We start from the raw sequence: 18,710 nt of genomic DNA on the forward strand, positions 1-18,710 counted from the left end.
AAAGAACTTTTTTTCTCCCTTTTATAGTTGATATCAGTTACAAGAATTGAATGAATTTCCTTCCAGCAAGGCAGACAAGAAAATGTATAGAGCACTGAGTCAGATGCTCGTATATTTAAATTCCAGTTTTGCCACTTAGTTGCTGAGTAACCTTGGATAGGATATCTAATCTCTCTGAACCTCAGATGCCTCTCCTGAAATACCTATTCCATTAATTCATAGAGTTATTTGGAAAATTAAATAAAACACATAAGAGTATCTCAGAGTACGTGGAAGAAAATGTTTAATAAATGTTCGTTTCCCTCTTGTCTTTCTAACAAACTAAGAAATTCCTTATACATTGCTGTCAGGGTCCCAGAGAAAACATATGGCATACTCAAATTAGGAATAATTCAGGGAAGGTCAGATAAAGACACTGTCTACAAAAGTGGGGGGAGGAGGCATAAGGGTAGGCTGGCAACAGCAGAGTTGTTGCCGCTCCTAGGCCTGTAGGGACAGGGAGGGGGAAGTTTCTAGAACCCAGGAGCGAGTCCTGTGGAGAAAAATTTCAAAGACACATTTAAGATCGTAAAAGCAACAGGAAGACTTTTTTTTATATTATTTATTTGGTTGCACCAGGTTTTTTTTTTTTAAATAAATTTATTATTTATTTATTTATTTTTGGCTGTGTTGGGTCTTCGTTTCTGTGTGAGGGCTTTCCCTAGTTGCGGCGAGCGGGGGCCACTCTTCATCGCGGTGCGCGGGCCTCTCACTATCGCAGCCTCTCTTGTTGCGGAGCACGGGCTCCAGACGCGCAGGCTCAGTAGTTGTGGCTCACGGGCCCAGTTGCTCCGTGGTATGTGGGATCTTCCCAGACCAGGGCTCGAACCCGTGTCCCCTGCATTGGCAGGCAGATTCTCAACCACTGTGCCACCAGGGAAGCCCTGCACCAGGTCTTAGTTGCGGCTCGCGGGCTGCTTAGTTGCGGCACATGGGCTCCTTAGTTGTGGCTCGTGGGGTCCTTAGTTGCGGCACACGGGCTCCTTAGTTGTGACATGCTAACTCTTAGTTGAGGCGTGCGTATGGGATCTAGTTCCCTGACCAGGGATCGAACCCGGGCCCCCTGCATTGGGAGCGCGGAGTCTTAACCACTGCACCACCAGGGAAGTCCCAACACTATTTTTAAACACACTTTAGGAAAATTACATGCTCCAGATTAAAAAAAAAAAAAAAAGACCAGGTCCTTGAACCAGAACCCCTCAAAACTAGATGGCAAAATAGAAGATGTTATTTTGAGAATCAAGGCCTATTTGAAAACACAGAACACTTGCTTAAGTGAAAAGAATAAGAAGTCAAGCTATGTGATAGCTCAAGGACAATCGATTTGGTAGACAAAAATACACCTTGGTGAGCTCCTTGCTGGGGAGTTCCAAGAGCAGGAATAAAAGTTTCTTTAAATACATCAAAAGCAGGAAGACATCTGGAGAATCAATGTGACCACTCGATTAAACAAAGTACAAAAGGTGAATAAATGACTATATGAAAGAAATATACCATGCTAGATTTGAAATTCTGTTATAGTTGCTTGAGGTAAGCCTTAAAGTAGCAGAGTAAACCATGCATTTTACTCTTTAGCATTTTAGAGGCAAACTTAGGAGGAATTTTTAAAATTATTTTTAAAATATTCTGTGGTCTGTTTAAAGTGTTCTAAAATGCAATTTTGCAGTACAAGACAAGATTACTTTAAAGGTCTAGGTCAAAGCTAGCTTTGTAAAATGTTGCAAGAAAAGCTAGGGCAGGCATACAGATAGACATATAGATCAATGGAATAGAATTGAGAGTCCAGAAATAAACCCCAAAATTTACAGTTAGTTGATTTTCAACAAGGGTGCCAAGGCAATTCAGTAGGAAAAGAGTAGTCTTTTCAAGAGATGGTGCTGTGACAACTGAATACCCACATGCAAAAGAATGAAGGTGAACTTTTAATTCATACCGTATACAAAAAATTAACTCTAAATGGGTCAAAGACCTAAATTTAAGAGCTAAAAGTCAATCTCTTGAAAGAAAACATAGGTATAAATCTTCATGACTTTGGATTAGGCAATGGTTTCTTAGATATGACCCCAAAAGCACTAGGAACAAAAGAAAAATAGATAAATTGAAATTCATCAAAGTTTAAAACTTTTGCACTTCCATGAACATCAAGAAGGTGAAAGACATAAAAGGAGGTGAAAGACGAACTTCAGAATGGGAGAAAATATTTGCAAATAATATATCTGATAAGGAACTTACATCTAGAATATATAAAGAACTCCTACAACCCAATTTAAAAATGGGCCGGGCTTCCCTGGTGGCGCAGTGGTTAAGAATCCGCCTGCCAATGCAGGGGACACGGGTTCGAGCCCTGGTCCGGGAAGATCCCACATGCTGCAGAGCAACTAAGCTCGTGCGCCACAGCTACTGAGCCTGCGCTCTAGAGCCCGTGAGCCACAACTACTGAGCCCAAGTGCCACAACTACTGAAGCCCATGCGCCTAGAGCCCGTGCTCTGCAACAAGAGAAGCCACCGCAATGAGAAGCCTGCGCACCGCAATGAAGAGTAGCCCCCGCTCGCCGCAACTAGAGAAAGCCCGCACACAGCAACGAAGACCCAACACAGCCAAAAATAAATAAATAAAATAAATAAATTTATAAAAAAAAAAAAAAAAAAAAAATGGGCCAAGGATCTGAATAGACATTTCTCCAAAGAGTTACACAGATGACCAATAAGCACATGAAAAGATGCACAACATTAACCATCAGGGAAGTGCAAATCAAACCCACAGTGAGATTCTACTTCACACCCACTAGGCTGACTATAATCAAAAAGACAGTTAACAATAAATTTTGACAAGAATGTGGAGAAACAGGAACCCTTGTACCCTGCTGGTGGGCCACAATGTAAATAGTGCAGCCACTTTGGAAAATGGTCTGGAAGTTCCTCAAAAAGTTAAATATAAAATTGTCATATGACTCAGCAATTCCACTCCTAGGCATGTACTCAAAAGAATTGAAAACATGCCTACACAAAAACTTCTACACAAATGTTCATAGCATCATTATTTATAATAGTCAAAAAGTGGAAACAACTCAAACGTTCATCAAGTGATGAATGGATAAACAAAATGTGATATATACATACAAAAGAATATTATTCAGCAATAAAAAGAGATGAAGTACAGATTCATGCTACAACATGGATGAACCTTGAAAAAAATATTGTGTTAAGTGAAAGAAGCCAAACGTAAAGACAACATATTATATTAGTCCCCTTATGTGAAATTCCAGAATAGGCAAATCCAGAGAGACAGAACATAGATTGGTGGGGCTAGGGGGGAAAATGGGGGGAAATGAGAAGGGACTACTATTGGATTTGAGGTGTATTTCTGGAGTGATGAAAATGTTCTAAAATTGATTGTGATGACTGGCTGTACAACTCTATGAATATACTACAAACCATTTATTATATTGTTGAAATGGGTGAATTGTATGTTATGTGAATTTTATTTTTCAATAAAGTTATTTTTTTAAAAAAGAAAAAAAGTGTCAATTTATTAAGCTGCAGAGGTAAATTTAAAACATAAGTAAATTACAACTTAAAAGGTAAGCGAAAAAAATCATTACCAAAAAAAAAAAAAAAAAGGTAAAGGAGAGAAAGAAGAAAAATGGAAGAATGGAAGAGGTGGTTACATGGAGAAGTGACTTCCTGATTGGGTTGAGGTAAACTTAGAAAATAGGTGGTTGTGATTTGTCCTACTCTGTTCTCCTCTTCAGAGAAAAAATTAGAAGGAACCAGGAGTATTCAGAGTGTTAGCTAATAAAGAAGCAGAAAAGTTGAACTAAGGACTTGCCCAGAATTCATAAAGCACGGTCATCAGTGAAAACTATAGAGGAAGCTGGAGCATGGAAGGGAGGTGGAGAGTATCATGAGTGCCCTGTAATAAATGATACACAGCAAAGAAGTGTTCAACTCCAAATAGTGAAAGGGCAAAGGCCAAAAACAAATTAATTTTTTGGCTTCAGTAACATCTATTGATCATTTTCTGTGGGTCAGTCTCTATTCCAAGTGATTTACATAGATTATCTCTCTTAATGTTCACAACAGCCTACTCTCTGCACCACGCAGTCAGGCTTCATTCTAAACGTAAGTCAGCACATGGCACTCTCCTGCTCTCCCTCCCCAGAAGCTTCCTTTATACTTGGCGCAAAACCCAACCTTACCCCTGCCTCTAAGACGGAGGCCAACTCCTGGACTTCAGCACCCCCGACTCCAGCCAATCTGGCCTCCTTGTTGTTCCTATCCCAAGGGCTTTGCCCTCCCAGTTTCCTCTGTCTGGAACACTTTCCCCCCAGGTATTCCCATGGCTCACTCCCTCACTTCCAGTCTCTGCTCAAATATCGCCTCCCCAGAGAGGCCTTCCCTGATGGCCCATCCAAAGTCACTCTCCATCACTCAGTATCCCCTAGAGTCTAGTCATCTGCTTTACTGTTTGTCTCTCCTGCATTATGAGTCCTGTGACAGCAGGCTCATCTTCCATTCCTGCTCTCTGCCTGGAATTGAGTCTGGCACATAGTAGGAACTCAATAAATGTTTGCGGAGTGAAATCGGTCTATCAGTGCCTGGAACTGAGTCTGGCACATAATAGGCACTCAATAAATATTTGTTTGAGTGAAATTGATCTATCAGTATTTTATTTGTGTTTGTTTCCTTCTTACTTTCAGTAACATTATTGTTGGGACCTTCCATTCTTGTTTTGTCTCAGGGAATGTTTTATTTGAGGGCATGGCTGAGTGCTGCCACATTTGGACCAGAGCATAGAAGAGGGCCTGACACTCGCTGAAGTCAGCATGATGGCGGCAGCAGTGATAAACAAGAAATCACCACAGGCACCTGTCCTGTGATGCGTTTAAGGGGAGGAAGTTGGGCTCTGAGGGGCAGCCAGCCCCCTACCAGAGAGCCCCACGTGATCATTCTCTAGCTGCTGCCAACTACAGGTTGTTCTGGAGGAAAACTAAGTGGGCTGTGGATTTCATCACCCCTAAGATTTGAAACAGTAATCATTATTCTTTCCTGTTTCCCTTATATCTCGTGCAATAATCAGGAGAAACAAAGAAATCAGGGGGAGTTGGGCTTAGATCATAACCTGGTTTGGTTCAAGGAGGATAACCACCATCTAAGGCAAAGGTTCTCCTCCCTGACGGAGTGTTAGATTCACCTGGACTAATCTCTCAAGGTGGGGCCCAGCATCTGTAATTCTTAAAACTTCACAGGTGAATCTAATCCTAGTTTGAGGGTATGGAGCAAAGTTTCTCACACTCTAATGTGCACTCAAATCCCCTAGGGTGTGTGTAAAACGGTAAATTCTGATTCCAGAGTTGTGGGCTGGGGCCCGAGATTTTGCACAGCTGACCAGCTGCCAAATGATGCTGACACTGCTGGTCCGTGGACCACACAGTTTGAGTAGCAAGTGTGAGATCTAATACTGGCTTTGACCCAGGTTCACAATTTTCAGATCTAATCCTTGGCAATCCAGTCATCATTAATCTATGTGTTCTGCTAATTCCTGGGCATCCCAGCCACTTGACAGCCATTGTTCTGTTTGTTCTTTCCTCCTCCCTGACAGGCCCTTACTGGGGAAACTGAATTCTCACCTCTTGAACCATTCTATGATCGATGCTGTCCCCGATGTTTCTCAGCTGCCTGGCCAACTTGTGGATTGTTTCCTCCTGGTGATGGTTCTGGCCAATGCTATTCTCCTTGGGCTGAGAAGGTGGGTTGTGATCTGCATAAGAATTCAAAGAGAAAACTCCATTGACTCTGTAAATCACTCACCACTAGTCACTTAAAACTGTCTTAGACAAGGAGAGGGATGAAATCCCAGCATCATAATGACTATTGAAAAGCAAAGCCTTGCCCTGGAATAGATCAACTCTGTCCAGTAGAAATATAATTCAAGCTACATATGAATTTTAAATGTTCTACTATGAATAGATCAACTCTGTCCAGTAGAAATATAATTCAAGCTACATATGAATTTTAAATGTTCTACTGGTAAAATCAGGTAAAAATAATTTTAGTAATATATTTTACTTAGGACAATATATCCAAAGTATTATCACTATAACGCAAAATCAATATAAAATTATTAATGATATGTGTTACACTCTTTTTATTATATTTAAGTTTCCAAAATCCAGTGTTTATTTTATACTTAGAGCACATCTCAATCCAGATATCAACTAATTTCATTGGAAAACCTTGTATTTTATTTCATGAAGTTTACAGTTAAAAAGTAAATTCGTATATCCAAGTTGTTCCAAACATACCTAAAACTTCTCCAACAATTAAGTATCAGTTTTTTAAACTTAAATTAATTAAAATTAAATAAAACTTAAAATTCAGTTCCTCAATTGCACTGGCCACATTTCAAGTGCTCTATTATTTTCCAAGTATTGAATTTTTAATATCCAGAAGGAAAAAGTATCTTACTTTATGCTGAAAAGTTCTGAAAATAAAATTGTAGTCTAAATGACCTAGTGGGGAATTTGGAAAAATCTCATGGTTAATCTTTTTGAAAGAATAATTCCTTCATAAAGCAAATAATAAGCCTCAATGTATTGGAACTCTTAAAAATATTGTTGTATGTTGAGAATCCTTCAGTTGCATTTAGGAAAACTTTTAAGCAAATATGCTTCTAAGGTTTTATAAGTGCTTTTCCACTGCCAGCTATAATGTGAATATTTTATTTTCTCAAATGATGGTCATCCTTTTATAATCTTGATTTTGTTCACTAAAACTAGAGGTCTAGGGCCTTCTGTTTCAAGACTGAGCACAAGCACTGACCTCTCCATTTCTCCTAGTCCTAGTCTTCTCCCAAGACCCCACCAAAATGAAAGTATAAAAAAGAGTAAAACCACAACAGTGAAGAGAATGGGAAGCAGGGTCAAGAGCAGATGAGAGATCTGTGTATGTTTCTAGAAGGCAGAAAGCAGAGAAGACAAGATATGGACAAGTGAGCCAGACAGAGAAAGTGCCAAGAACCCACGACAGGAAACCCATTTACTCCACCAAGACCCTGAAGCTGGGAAAGGGAGACATGCCATTGACTATAATTCTGATGAGGATCAACTGTACCACTTGGTACCCTTGACAGCCCCAGCCCACTAGACCCATCAGATTTCTGGTAAAAAATCCAGATCACTCTTCTCTAAAGAGGAGAACAAATCTTGTGGAGAAAGCTAAAACTTCTTTATGAATGTTGGTGCCTTGGGTTAAAGGTCTCCTTGTTCTGGCATTTGAGGGACCTGGGGCCAGAAAGCCAGCTTCCCTAACTCATTACCCTAAAGCTCCCCCAACTCAGAGCCCCCATTTGAGTCCCCACTTAGTGAGGAGCCCTGGAGAAGCAGTTAGGCACAGTGGTAAGATTCTGAATCCAGATCATTTGGGTTCAAATGTAAATCCACTACAGATAAAACTATGTAACCTGGGAAAGTTATTTAATCTCTCTATGCCTCAGTTTCTTCAACTGTAAAATGGGAATGATAATGTATTATTTTATCAATTCTAAGATTTTATAATGCCTCCAAAACAGAATGTGTTTTATAGTCTATGGCATGTCATAGTCCAACAACATTGTTTACCTTCTTAGCAGGAAACAAAATTATAGTACATTTTACAATTGATGGAATATTAAACTTAATGAGATACCACAGTAACTACCTGTAGAGGTGTTATTGAGATGATTAAATGAATTAATATATTTAACCTGTGCAGGACAGCACCTGGAACATGGCGGCTACTGCTACCACCTGGGGAAACAGTCCCACTCACATAACAGCAGAAAAAACCCAACACCAGCTAACCAGTCAGTATTTCTTTAAAATAACAAAAGATGACCAGGCAACTGAGAAGAACCACAGAATGAAAGAGAAATGCCAGATAAACAACCAAAACAGTAACACTGAAGAAAACAGATATAATTCAAGGAACAGAAGGGAATGTTTGCAAATTCTAATGTATATGTTTAGAGAGAGTTAAGAAAACATTACATTTAGGAAACAAAAGAGAATGCTATGAAAAAAGAATAAACCTACAACAAAATCTTTCAGATTTAATAATATGATTGCTAAAATTAAAAATACAATTGATGGTCTGAAAAAATAAAGTCAAGGACATCACTCAGAAAAAAATCAGAAATTTTAAAATATGAGAGAAAAGATAGGTGATATAGAGAACCAATATGGAAAGACCAGCATCTGATTAATCAGTCACAGAGGGACTTCCCTGGTGGTCCAGTGGTTAAGAATCCGCCTTCCAATGCAGGGGACACGGGTTCAATCCCTGGTCGGGGAACTAAGATCCCACATGCCACGGGGCAACTAAGCCCACGCGCCACAACTACTGAGCCCGTGCGCTCTGGAGCCTGCGCACCACAACTAGAGAGACGCCCGTATGCCACAAAAGAGCCCGCATGCCACAACTAAAGATCCCGTATGCCGCAATGAAGATCCTGTGTGCCGCAACTAAGACCCGACGCAGCCAAATAACTAAATATTTAAAAAAAAAAAAATGAGAGTCACAGAAAGAGAGAAATAGAGGGGGGAAATTGTCATAAGACAACTTCCCAGAGCTAAAGGACACCAAACTTCAGATTAGAAAGTCCCACCAAAAAAAAAGAAAACCCCACCAAGTTCTCAGGACAACAAATGGGGAAATAAAATCCTCACCTCGGGAGCATATCGATATTTCAAAATACCAAGCATAAGGAGATGCTAAAATTCTCCAAATAGAAACATGGATTAGTTTGATGACTGATTTCCCATCAATAATGGGTACTAGAATATAGTAGAACAATTAATGCCCTCAAGGATTTTATAAAAAATTACTTTCAACCTAGAAGTCTCTGACTATCTAATTCTCAATAATTTGTGAGAGGTGAAGAAAGACATTTGCAGACATGCAAGGACTCAAGAAGTTGTTCTCCCATGCACAATTTCTTAGGAAGCCTCTTGAGAAAGTTTTCCAGTAAAACAGAGTATGACTAAACCAAGAAAAAGAAGATTTAGCAAAAGGTGGATCCAACAGTGTACCAGACCTAGAGAGTGATGAGATTAGAGCAAGAGAACGGCTCTAAAAGGGAAGTCCCTGAGGAAAGGGAGATTTGGTAGAAGAGATAGCATGGTTGAAAATTTGGGGAAACTTGAAGATATCATAAGTACAAATCATGTGAGGAGGGGCGGAGAGGCAATGAGAAAGTCCAGAAAACAATAAAAGGTCATACAGGAAGTTTATGGTCCAAAGTGAAGCCAATTAAAATGTGGCTTAGTTTAAACTGAAGGAATTGTTTTATAGTTTCTTCCAAAAGGGTATTCCTCTGTGTTAAACTTTACAGTACTTTACCTGCATCACTAGTGATGAAATAAAATTCATATTTTATGGCAGACAAGAAAAATTTAAACATAAAACTTTTCTTTGCCTGTTTCAGCCTCCTCCTTCCCCTTTAGTGTGTATTGTAAATCTGTGGTAACCAGACCTCCCTAGGAGATAACCTTCCTTGTTACTTTTATAAGGGGCCACCATAACCCATGACCCACTACTTGTAGATCTGGATTATGTAAATTGTCAACAATATGTCATTTAATGTACAGCCTCCTGTCTCAAAAACTTATATAACTGTGCTTTGACCATTAACAGGCAGAACAGTTCTCAGAGCTTTCTGAGAGGCTGTTCCCAGGTTATAATCCTCAATTTGGCTCGAATAAAATTTTCCATTTCTTTCTTAGATCGACCAATTAATTTTTTTGTCATCACTAGGCATAATTTTAAGCAATCACAGCTTTAATCCCCTATTTCATTACTGGGAGGTGATTATTCTCAGGGAAAGTCATTTCAGTACATATGGACTTTATTGCTGGTAGTGACCACTCCTGAATCCCAGAGCCTTAAGAGAGTATGAAGAGTATTTGCACAACCTTTTTTTTTTTTCTTGTTTCTTGAGGTAGGCTTGTATTGCTGTAAACTTCCCTCTTGGAACTGCTTTTGCTGCATCCCATACGTTTTGGATCGTCGTGTTTTCATTGTCATTTGTCTCTAGGTATTTTTTGATTTCCTCTTTGATTTCTTCAGTGATCTCTTGGTTATTTAGTAACATATTGTTTAGCCTCCATGTGTTTGTGTTTTTAACATTTTTTTCCCTGTAATTGATTTCTAATCTCATAGCGTTGTGGTCAGAAAAGATGCTTAATATGATTTCAATTTTCTTAAATTTACTGAGGCTTGATTTGTGACCCAGGATGTGATCTATCCTGGAGAATGTTCCGTGTGCATTTGAGAAGAAAGTGTAATCAGCTGTTTTTGGATGGAATGTCCTATAAATATCAATTAAATCTATCTGGTCTGTTGTGTCATTTAAAGCTTGTGTTTCCTTATTAATTTTCTGTCTGGATGATCTGTCCATTGGTGTAAGTGAGGTGTTAGAAGTCCCCCACTATTATTGTGTTACTGTCGATTTCCTCTTTTATAGCTGTTAGCAGTTGCCTTATGTATTGAGGTGCTCCTATGTTGGGTGCATATATAGTTGTAATTGTTATATCTTCTTCTTGGATTGACCCCTTGATCATTATGTAGTGTCCTTCCTTGTCTCTTGTAACATTCTTTATTTTAAAGTCTATTTTATCTGATATGAGTATTGCTACTCCAGCTTTCTTTTGATTTCCATTTGCATGGAATATCTTTTTCCGTCCCCTCACTTTCAGTCTGTATGTGTCCCTAGGTCTGAAGTGGGTCTCTTATAGACAGCACATATATGGGTCTTGTTTTTGTATCCATTCAGCAAGCCTGTGTCTTTTGGTTGGAGCATTTAATCCATTCACGTTTAAGGTAATTATTGATATGTATGTTCCTATTACCATTTTCTTAATTGTTATGGGTTTGTTTTTGTAGGCCCTTTTCTTCTCTTGTGTTTCCCACTTACAGAAGTTCCTTTAGCATTTGTTGTAGAGCTGGTTTGGTGGTGAATTCTCTTAGCTTTTGCTTGTCTGTAAAGCCATCGAATCTGAATGAGATCCTCGCCAGGTAGAGTAATCTTGGTTGTAGGTTCTTCCCTTTCATCACTTTAAATATGTCATGCCACTCCCTTCTGGCTTGTAGAGTTTCTGCTGAGAAATCAGCTGTTAACATTATGGAAGTTCCCTTGTATGTTATTTGTCATTTTTCCCTTGTTGCTTTCAATGATTTTTCTTTGTCTTTAATTTTTGCCAATTTGATTACTATGTGTCTTGGTGTGTTTCTCCTTGGGTTTATCCTGCCTGGAACTCTCTGCGCTTCCTGGACTTGGGTGGCTATTTCCTTTCCCATGTTAGGGAAGTTTTTGACTATAATCTCTTCAAATATTTTCTCAAGAACTTTCTCTCTCTCTTCTCCTTCTGGGACCCCTATAATGCGAATGTTTTTGCATTTTATGTTGTCCCAGAGGTCTCTTAGGCTGTGTTCATTTCTTTTCACTCTTTTTTCTTTATTCTGTTCTGCAGCAGTTAATTCCACCATTCTGTCTTCCAGGTCACTTATCCGTTCTTCTGCCTCAGTTATTCTGCTATTGATTCCTTCCAGTGTATTTTTCATTTCAGTTATTGTATTGTTCATCTCTGTTTGTTTGTTCTTTAATTCTTCTAGGTCTTTGTTAAACATTTCTTGCATCTTTTCGATCTTTGCCTCCATTCTTTTTCCGAGGTCCTGGATCATCTTCAGTATCATTTTTCTGAATTCTTTTTCTGGAAGGTTGCCTATCTCCACTTCATTTAGTTGTTTTTCTGGGGTTTTATCTTGTTGCTTCATCTGGTACATAGCCCTCTGCCTTTTCATCTTGTCTATCTTTCTTTGAATGTGGTTTTTGTTCCACAGGCTGCAGGATTGTAGTTCTTCTTTGCACAACCTTTTACCTTTGTAAAATAACAAGTGGGCAAGAGGGTATTGGAAGTCGTGGCCTCTCCACATGCTGGACCATCTGCTTCCAGACTGGAAAACACATGCCTCCCTTTTTCAGAAACATACCACCTCAATGGAACTCAAGGCTTTGTCTCAAACTCAGTGTGACCTCTTCTTCAAGTAAAGGAAAGTGGCTTCTTTTAGGAGAGCGTTAAGCCATTAGCTAGTGCTTAAGAGTCAATCATTTTGAACATTTTAATCTTTCAAGTATAAAATCAACAGTAATTGCCCCATCTCAAAGGACACACCCTCTCAGAATCAATTAAACATACTATAGTTGAATGTCAGATTGTTAACAGTACCTAATCTGAATAATAATTTCCAAAAAATGTGCTTACATTTAGCAGGACTACTAGTCAGTCTCAGAAAGGCTCAAAGTCTCTTACCAAGGACACGCTGCTCCTTTAAAAAAGGATTACCAGTATCACCCAGGATTGAAGTACAGCAAAAGGGAATTAGTCACGCAATGAGAATGAAAGGAAGTTTGCACAACTGAAGCGTGAATTCGAGCTACCAGACTAGACTTGGCATCAGTAAGTGTAGACTACTCTTCCAAGAGGTGCCCTGATGAAGGAATGAGAGAGAATGGACAGTAGCGAGAGGAAGAGGTGTGTTGAAGGAATTCTCTAAGTTGGGAGTCTTGAGCAGGTTTGTAGGTTGAGGAGAGGAATTAGCGCAGGAGTGATGGAAAATGGAAGGTAGAGTAGGGCAAATTGTTGAGGCGGAGTCCCAGAGGTTTAGGAGAAATGAGAATGAAAACGTGAGGAAGGATAAATTTTGAATGGGGGGGGGGGTCTTCCCTTCCTTTGAGATAGGATAGAAAGAGAGAAGATGTGATGCTCATGTAAGGAAGACTGCAATAAGGGCTAAGGAGATTAAGGTGTTTACCCCCAGTGACATCAGTTTTGTCCATGAAGCAGAGAACTCAACCATCTGCTGAGAAAGAGAGGAATCCTGAAGTGGCTGAAATTAGTCACCAACAGAAATGGAAAAAAAGAAAACTGACCAGAGCTAAAGACCACCATCACCCCCCAAAAAAAGAGAAAGAAAAAATATGTATATATGACCTTGATGTGCCTTCTCTTTCCAGCTGGCAAGAGTCCTAAACTTGGATCTAAAGAAAAGAAAATTTTATCCTATCCTCACATAGGAGAAAGTCTTGACTCAGTTACTTTCTAATTTCCTGTTCTTAGATTCTCTGTGCCTCAGTTTCCTCATTTGTCAAAAGGGACTTTAAGATTATTCTGAGGGCTTCCCTGGTGGCGCAGCGGTTGAGAATCTGCCTGCTAATGCAGGGGACGCGGGTTCGAGCCCTGGTCTGGGAAGATCCCACATGCCGCGGAGCAGCTGGGCCCGTGAGCCACAACTACTGAGCCTGCGCGTCTGGAGCCTGTGCCCCGCAACGGGAGGGGCCGCGATAGCGAAAGGCCCGCGCACCGCGATGAAGAGCGGTCCCCGCACCGCGATGAAGAGTGGCCCCCGCTTGCAGCAACTAGAGAAAGCCCTCGCACGAACCGGAGACCCAACACAACCAAAAATAAATAAATAAATAAAAAAAAAAAAAAAAAAAAGAATCACTACATTTAAAAAAAAAAAAAAAGATTATTCTGAATATTAAACAATAATGTTCATGAAGTGCCTGGTATACAATAAGTCCTATGTCATATGTCTTAGCTACTACCACTGGACTTGGTGTTAGACTATATTTACATAGATACAATAACATAAACCAAGATTGTTGGTTTTTAAATTTTAGAATCAACTGATGGAAAAAGCATGGAAGAGTTGGTTTTGGCTGGAAGACAGAATGTATATGTTAAAACTCCAGCTAAAAAAAAAAAAAAAAAAAAAAAACTCCAGCTAATAAAAATTTAAAAGTACAGTTGTGCCTTGGTATCGAGGGGCATTGTTTCCAGAACACTCTCCCCTACCCTGGCAGATACCAAAATCCGAGGATGCTCAAGTCCTTTATATGAAGTGATGAACCTGGCTGGGTTCAAAAGTAAAGAGCTCTGAAGGCAAGGGTCCCCAGAGCTCCAGGACGGTACACAGTATAGAGTGGGAGGGATGAGATGGGGGCAGGGAGAGCCAGGGTCTCAGTGCATTAATTCACTTCAGCCAAGGGTAAGCTCCTAAGTAGGTGGCTTAAATAGTAGGTGAAATATATGGCCCTTTGATCAGAATTGCAACCATATTTCCTGTCATTTCAGTTTCTACTGTTGTTTCAAGAGTATCTCACCTCAAGCCATTTTGAAATGACACCCTAACAATTAACTGACACCCCAGCAAGGATAATTTGACAATTACCTGAGAAAAGGTGAGGGCACCAGTGAGGGCTGAGAGTTCACGCAAGAGGGAAGGTGCTCAGAGAGAAGAAAGGGCAACTGAGTGGGGACACCCTCCAAATGAATATCATCTACTTCAAAATGGGCTTAGGGCCAGCCCTACCTGTGCCAATCAAAAGCATAATGATTTGCAACTATTATTTTACCTGATTAATTGTCACCTGGGGAATACAAAATCTAGTATCTGCAGTAGAAAGATGGAATACAAGTTGGATAAGTTTCAGTAATGGACGTTGGGAGAAATGAAGGAGCCGTAAGGATGCCAACAAGCCTTGGGTATCCCAATTGGGTAGGCAAAGGGGCAGAGAAGGAAGGACCTAGAGATGGGATGCAACAAAAGATTGTGCCCAAAGCAAGAGGTGTGTTTTGCATTCTGGAACTCAACATAATAACTATTTGTATTTTGTGTATGTCTGACCAACTAAGTGGCAAAACCCTTGAGCACATGTATCTATTTCATAACTGGAACCTAGCTCAGTGCCCTACACAGATATTGTTGATTATGATTATAAAGTTGCATAACGGGGTGGAGAGAATGGGACAGAAAAGGGTTGGAGGGAAAATGTTGGCTACTCTGTAAGTTGATCTAAGGACAGCCCTACCTTTTCCTTTGTCGTGAAGACAGCTCTCCTTTCATTTAAAGTTGCAAAATAGCAATAATAATGCACATTCACATATTTTAAACTCTTGGTATAGAACCTTATCAAAATCCTGGAGACCCTCTCACAGTTGGTGGTGGAAGTGTAAATTGGTACAACCTCTGCGGGGGGCAATGTATCTATTTATCAAATTTTACAAATGCAAATGTGCTTGAGGTTATCTATTGTAGCACTGGTTTCAATATTAAGTGTTTGGAAACAACCCAAATGTACATCAATAGGAAACTACTTAAATAAATGATGGTGCATCCACACTATGGAATATTATGCCACTATAAATAAGAATTAGGAAGCTCTGTAAGTATTAATGCAGAGAGATCTCCAGATCATAATGTTAAGTGAGAAAACAAGTAAAAACAATGTGTTTAATGTGCTACCTTTGTCTAAAAAGGGAGGGGTATATAAATTTATATTCACAATTGTTCATATTCGCAAAAATAACCTCTGGAAGGATACCCAAGAATCTAAGAACAGTGGCTACCTATGATAGGAATTGAGCAGATGGGGGACAAGAATGCAGGAGAGACTTTTCACTATATGCCTTTTCTTATTCTTTAGTTTCCCAACCTTGAAAGTGTATTTTTTTTTAAGAAAACACTTACATAGCACTTACAATGTGTCAGCCACTGTTGCAAGCCATTTAAAATAAGTAATGCATTACTATTATTATTAACATAAATACTTATTCACATTTTAATTTTAAAACTATCCCAGAATTGTCATCATTGTACTGAGATTATGCCGAAAAATATCTTTGTTCTTAGGAGACAGTATGCAGAATTACTTGGAGATCAAGTTAGTTATGTCTGCAACTTTATCTCAAATGGTTTAGCAAAGAAAAACATCTGTGTATGCATTCATGAGTATGTGCCTCTGTGTGTGTATGTGTGTGGAGAGAGAGAGAGACAGAAAGCAAACGTGGCCAAAGAAATGGTAAATCCATGTGAAGAGTATATGCGTAAACCATAGACTTATCTGTGCAACTTTTTTGTAGATTTTAAATTTTCCAAGGTCAACATTGGAGGGGAAAAGTATCTTAGAAAAGTCCTTAAAACTTAAAACATTTCCGTTTAGTTTCTACAGAGTCTTTGGACTGGTTTTCAATGCCCTTAGAATAATCTCAACTTATCTGTCTGTCCTCCTCACTCTTCTTGAACCTTATGCTCTAACTAAACTGTATCTCCATTCGACCAGATCTTACCTGTGAAGCATATCTCAAAAATTACTTTCTCTAAGTTACCTTTTTTGAGTCTTCCAAAATAATGTCATCTCTCACCACTTCGAATATCTATAGCACTTTCAGTTCTATTGAGATACATCGTAGTCTAGATTTTGTTACGATCATTGCATGTTTTCATTACGTAAAATGACAGAGATGATTATGCATATTAGATGTGTATATTAGCATACTTACCTATTGGATACACATTGTCTATAGCAATAATTATGGGTTGCCATTACTCCCTAAGAACTTGGAATTGAAAGAAAAAAATGTCTTCTGACAACTAAAAGGCAAGATCAATGTGTGTTTAGTGGAAATAGGTGAGATGGGCCGTCATTGGAAGGGGAGAGGCTACTAGCTCTTCCTCGAACAAGCCCTTCCCTCTGCCTGCAACTTGCACCCTCCTTAACCCCCTCAGGTCTCAGTCTTGGGTTACATCTCAAGGGAAGCCTTCTCTAACCTCCCTAGTAGGTCAAAGCCCCATTACAGCATCTGGCCCTCTTCTTAGCACCTATCACATTATATTTAACATTGGTGTGTGTAATTGACTGCTATCTGCCTCCTTTGCCAGACTGTCTGCTCCAGGAAGGAAAGGGCTGTTACTGTTTTTGTTCACCATTGTCACCCCAGAACCTAGCACAGTGCCTAGAATATAGTAAGCCCTAGTATTTTTTTTTTTTTTTTTTTGATGAATAAAAAAAGTCAATGTGTCCATCTAGAGGAGGAAAGGGAGAGGTGGTGAGCCTTAGAAGCACCAAAAAAAAGAAAGGCAAAATGAGCATCCAGGCACTCTCAAAGGGAGAAAGAAGCTGAATAACTGGACCCTCTACTGACTTCTACAATTAATATATCCCATTTACACTAGCTATACATATGTGTATGTATACATATATGTGTGTTTATATATATTTATTTTATTTTATTTTAATTTTTTGGCCATGCCATGCGGCTTGTGGGATCTTAGTTCTCCGACCAGGGATTGAACCCGGGCCCCTTGCAGTGGCAGCACAGAGCCCTAACCACTGGACCACCAGGGAATTCCCCTATGTGTGTATATATTTTTAATTCTGCCCTTTCCTATCAATACTTATTACATTTTTAGAGGTGGGCAGGGCCTCTTTCCACTTTTAATCATTTTTGTTTTCCCAAGAATGTCTAATTTATCTTAAATGACGTATCAGGATGGTTGCTCTGGACTTCCCAAAATCCTACCCACCACCTCGACTTTTCTAAGAAGTGTCTTTAATTCCCCATACAAATACTATGGGTTGTTTTTTTTTCCAGAGAGTTATGTTCATACGTGTAGTGTAGCTGTCCCCAAAGTAACAGAGATAAATTTGGGCTTCAGTGAGGACAAAAGCCACTAAGGGGAGAAAGGGACCTTCTCGATCAGCTTCTTCATTAAGAGTTTTACTTTGGGCAGTATTTGCGGTATCTATCTTAAATATACTATCTATCTAATCTGTCTCTATCATCTGTCTCATCCATCATCCATGCATCCATCCATCCAATCAGGTTCCCAGCAGGAGAGCTTCGCAGGGTCGTCTGCGAGACCTCCCACACCTGGGCGGGCTCCGCGCCCACTGAGCTGCTCAGACCAGCTCTCCGGCTGGAAAAGCGCTTGGGGCGGGGCTGGCGGTAGAAGTCACGTGGGCGGCTGTGACCAATGGGAAGCGCAGACGGCGCGCGTTGGCCGGAGGCGGTCTCTCGCGTCGGAGGTGGTCTCCCGCGCCGGAACTGGTGCGTCTTGCTGGTTCCCTGCCTCAGAGTAGAGTGAGAGGGAGGGAGGCGGGGCACCGGGAATATACCGCCTGGCACCTCCGATGACCCTGGCGTTAGCGTTCTCGTCGCCGGAATAACAGTTCTATGTCCCCCTCACACCGCACCTCTCAGTCTGCACATCCCCCATTCCTTTAGCGATACCGTAAAATATAAGGGGAGAAAAGCACTGCTTCTTCCTGAGTCTGTCAGGGAAGGAAATTGGGCGGGGGGGAGGTGGATTGTGTCTGCTACCACCTCTAATCGGGGCTTCCCTTGTTCCTGTCTGGCGGTCGTTGAATGCACACTGGTGATGCACCAGTCGAAAATGCCAGGCGCAATTAAGATTTTACATACATAGTAAAACGAGAGCTCTAGGCGAGAAAACGAACAGATCAGATTGTTGGCTGTTACTCCCTAACTCGAAGGTAGTAGCATTATTAATTCTTCACCCTGCTTCTGCTTTTGAGGTGAAACTGTAATTAGGAAAGCTTTTGGGGTAAATGTGGCAACCGCGCACAGTGCACCTCAGTTTCATGAGGGTTCTGTGAGGCTTAAGTGGTATAGTGGGTGTGAAAACATTGGAAAAGGTTTACAATAAAATACAAGCTCTAGAATACTGCACAACTTTATGAATATACTAAAACCCACTGAATTGTGTGCTTTAAAAGTTTGAACTTTATGGTGTATGAATTACATCTCAATTTTAAAAAGCAAAATATACGT

At 40.1% G+C, this 18,710-nt stretch overlaps 1 protein-coding gene and 1 long non-coding RNA gene across 2 annotated transcripts in view; one reads left to right on the plus strand and one right to left on the minus strand.

The window, feature by feature from the left end:
• LOC309607783 overlaps nucleotides 1-12,783 on the plus strand; it is a 51,951-nt gene extending 39,168 nt beyond the window's left edge. Inside the window, exons 3-4 of the long non-coding RNA XR_014232544.1 lie at nucleotides 5,642-5,788; nucleotides 7,792-12,783. This is a non-coding gene — a long non-coding RNA (uncharacterized lncRNA). The remainder of the gene's footprint in view (nucleotides 1-5,641; nucleotides 5,789-7,791) is intronic.
• STK38 (serine/threonine kinase 38) overlaps nucleotides 1-18,710 on the minus strand; it is a 122,772-nt gene that overhangs the window by 3,123 nt on the left and 100,939 nt on the right. Inside the window, exon 11 of the mRNA XM_082346711.1 lies at nucleotides 5,670-5,800. Coding sequence (XP_082202837.1) covers nucleotides 5,670-5,800 — 131 coding nt within the window. The remainder of the gene's footprint in view (nucleotides 1-5,669; nucleotides 5,801-18,710) is intronic.

The sequence above is a fragment of the Balaenoptera borealis genome, assembly GCF_965194805.1.
Source record: "Balaenoptera borealis genome assembly, chromosome: 12".
Classification (NCBI taxonomy): Eukaryota; Metazoa; Chordata; class Mammalia; order Artiodactyla; family Balaenopteridae; genus Balaenoptera; species Balaenoptera borealis.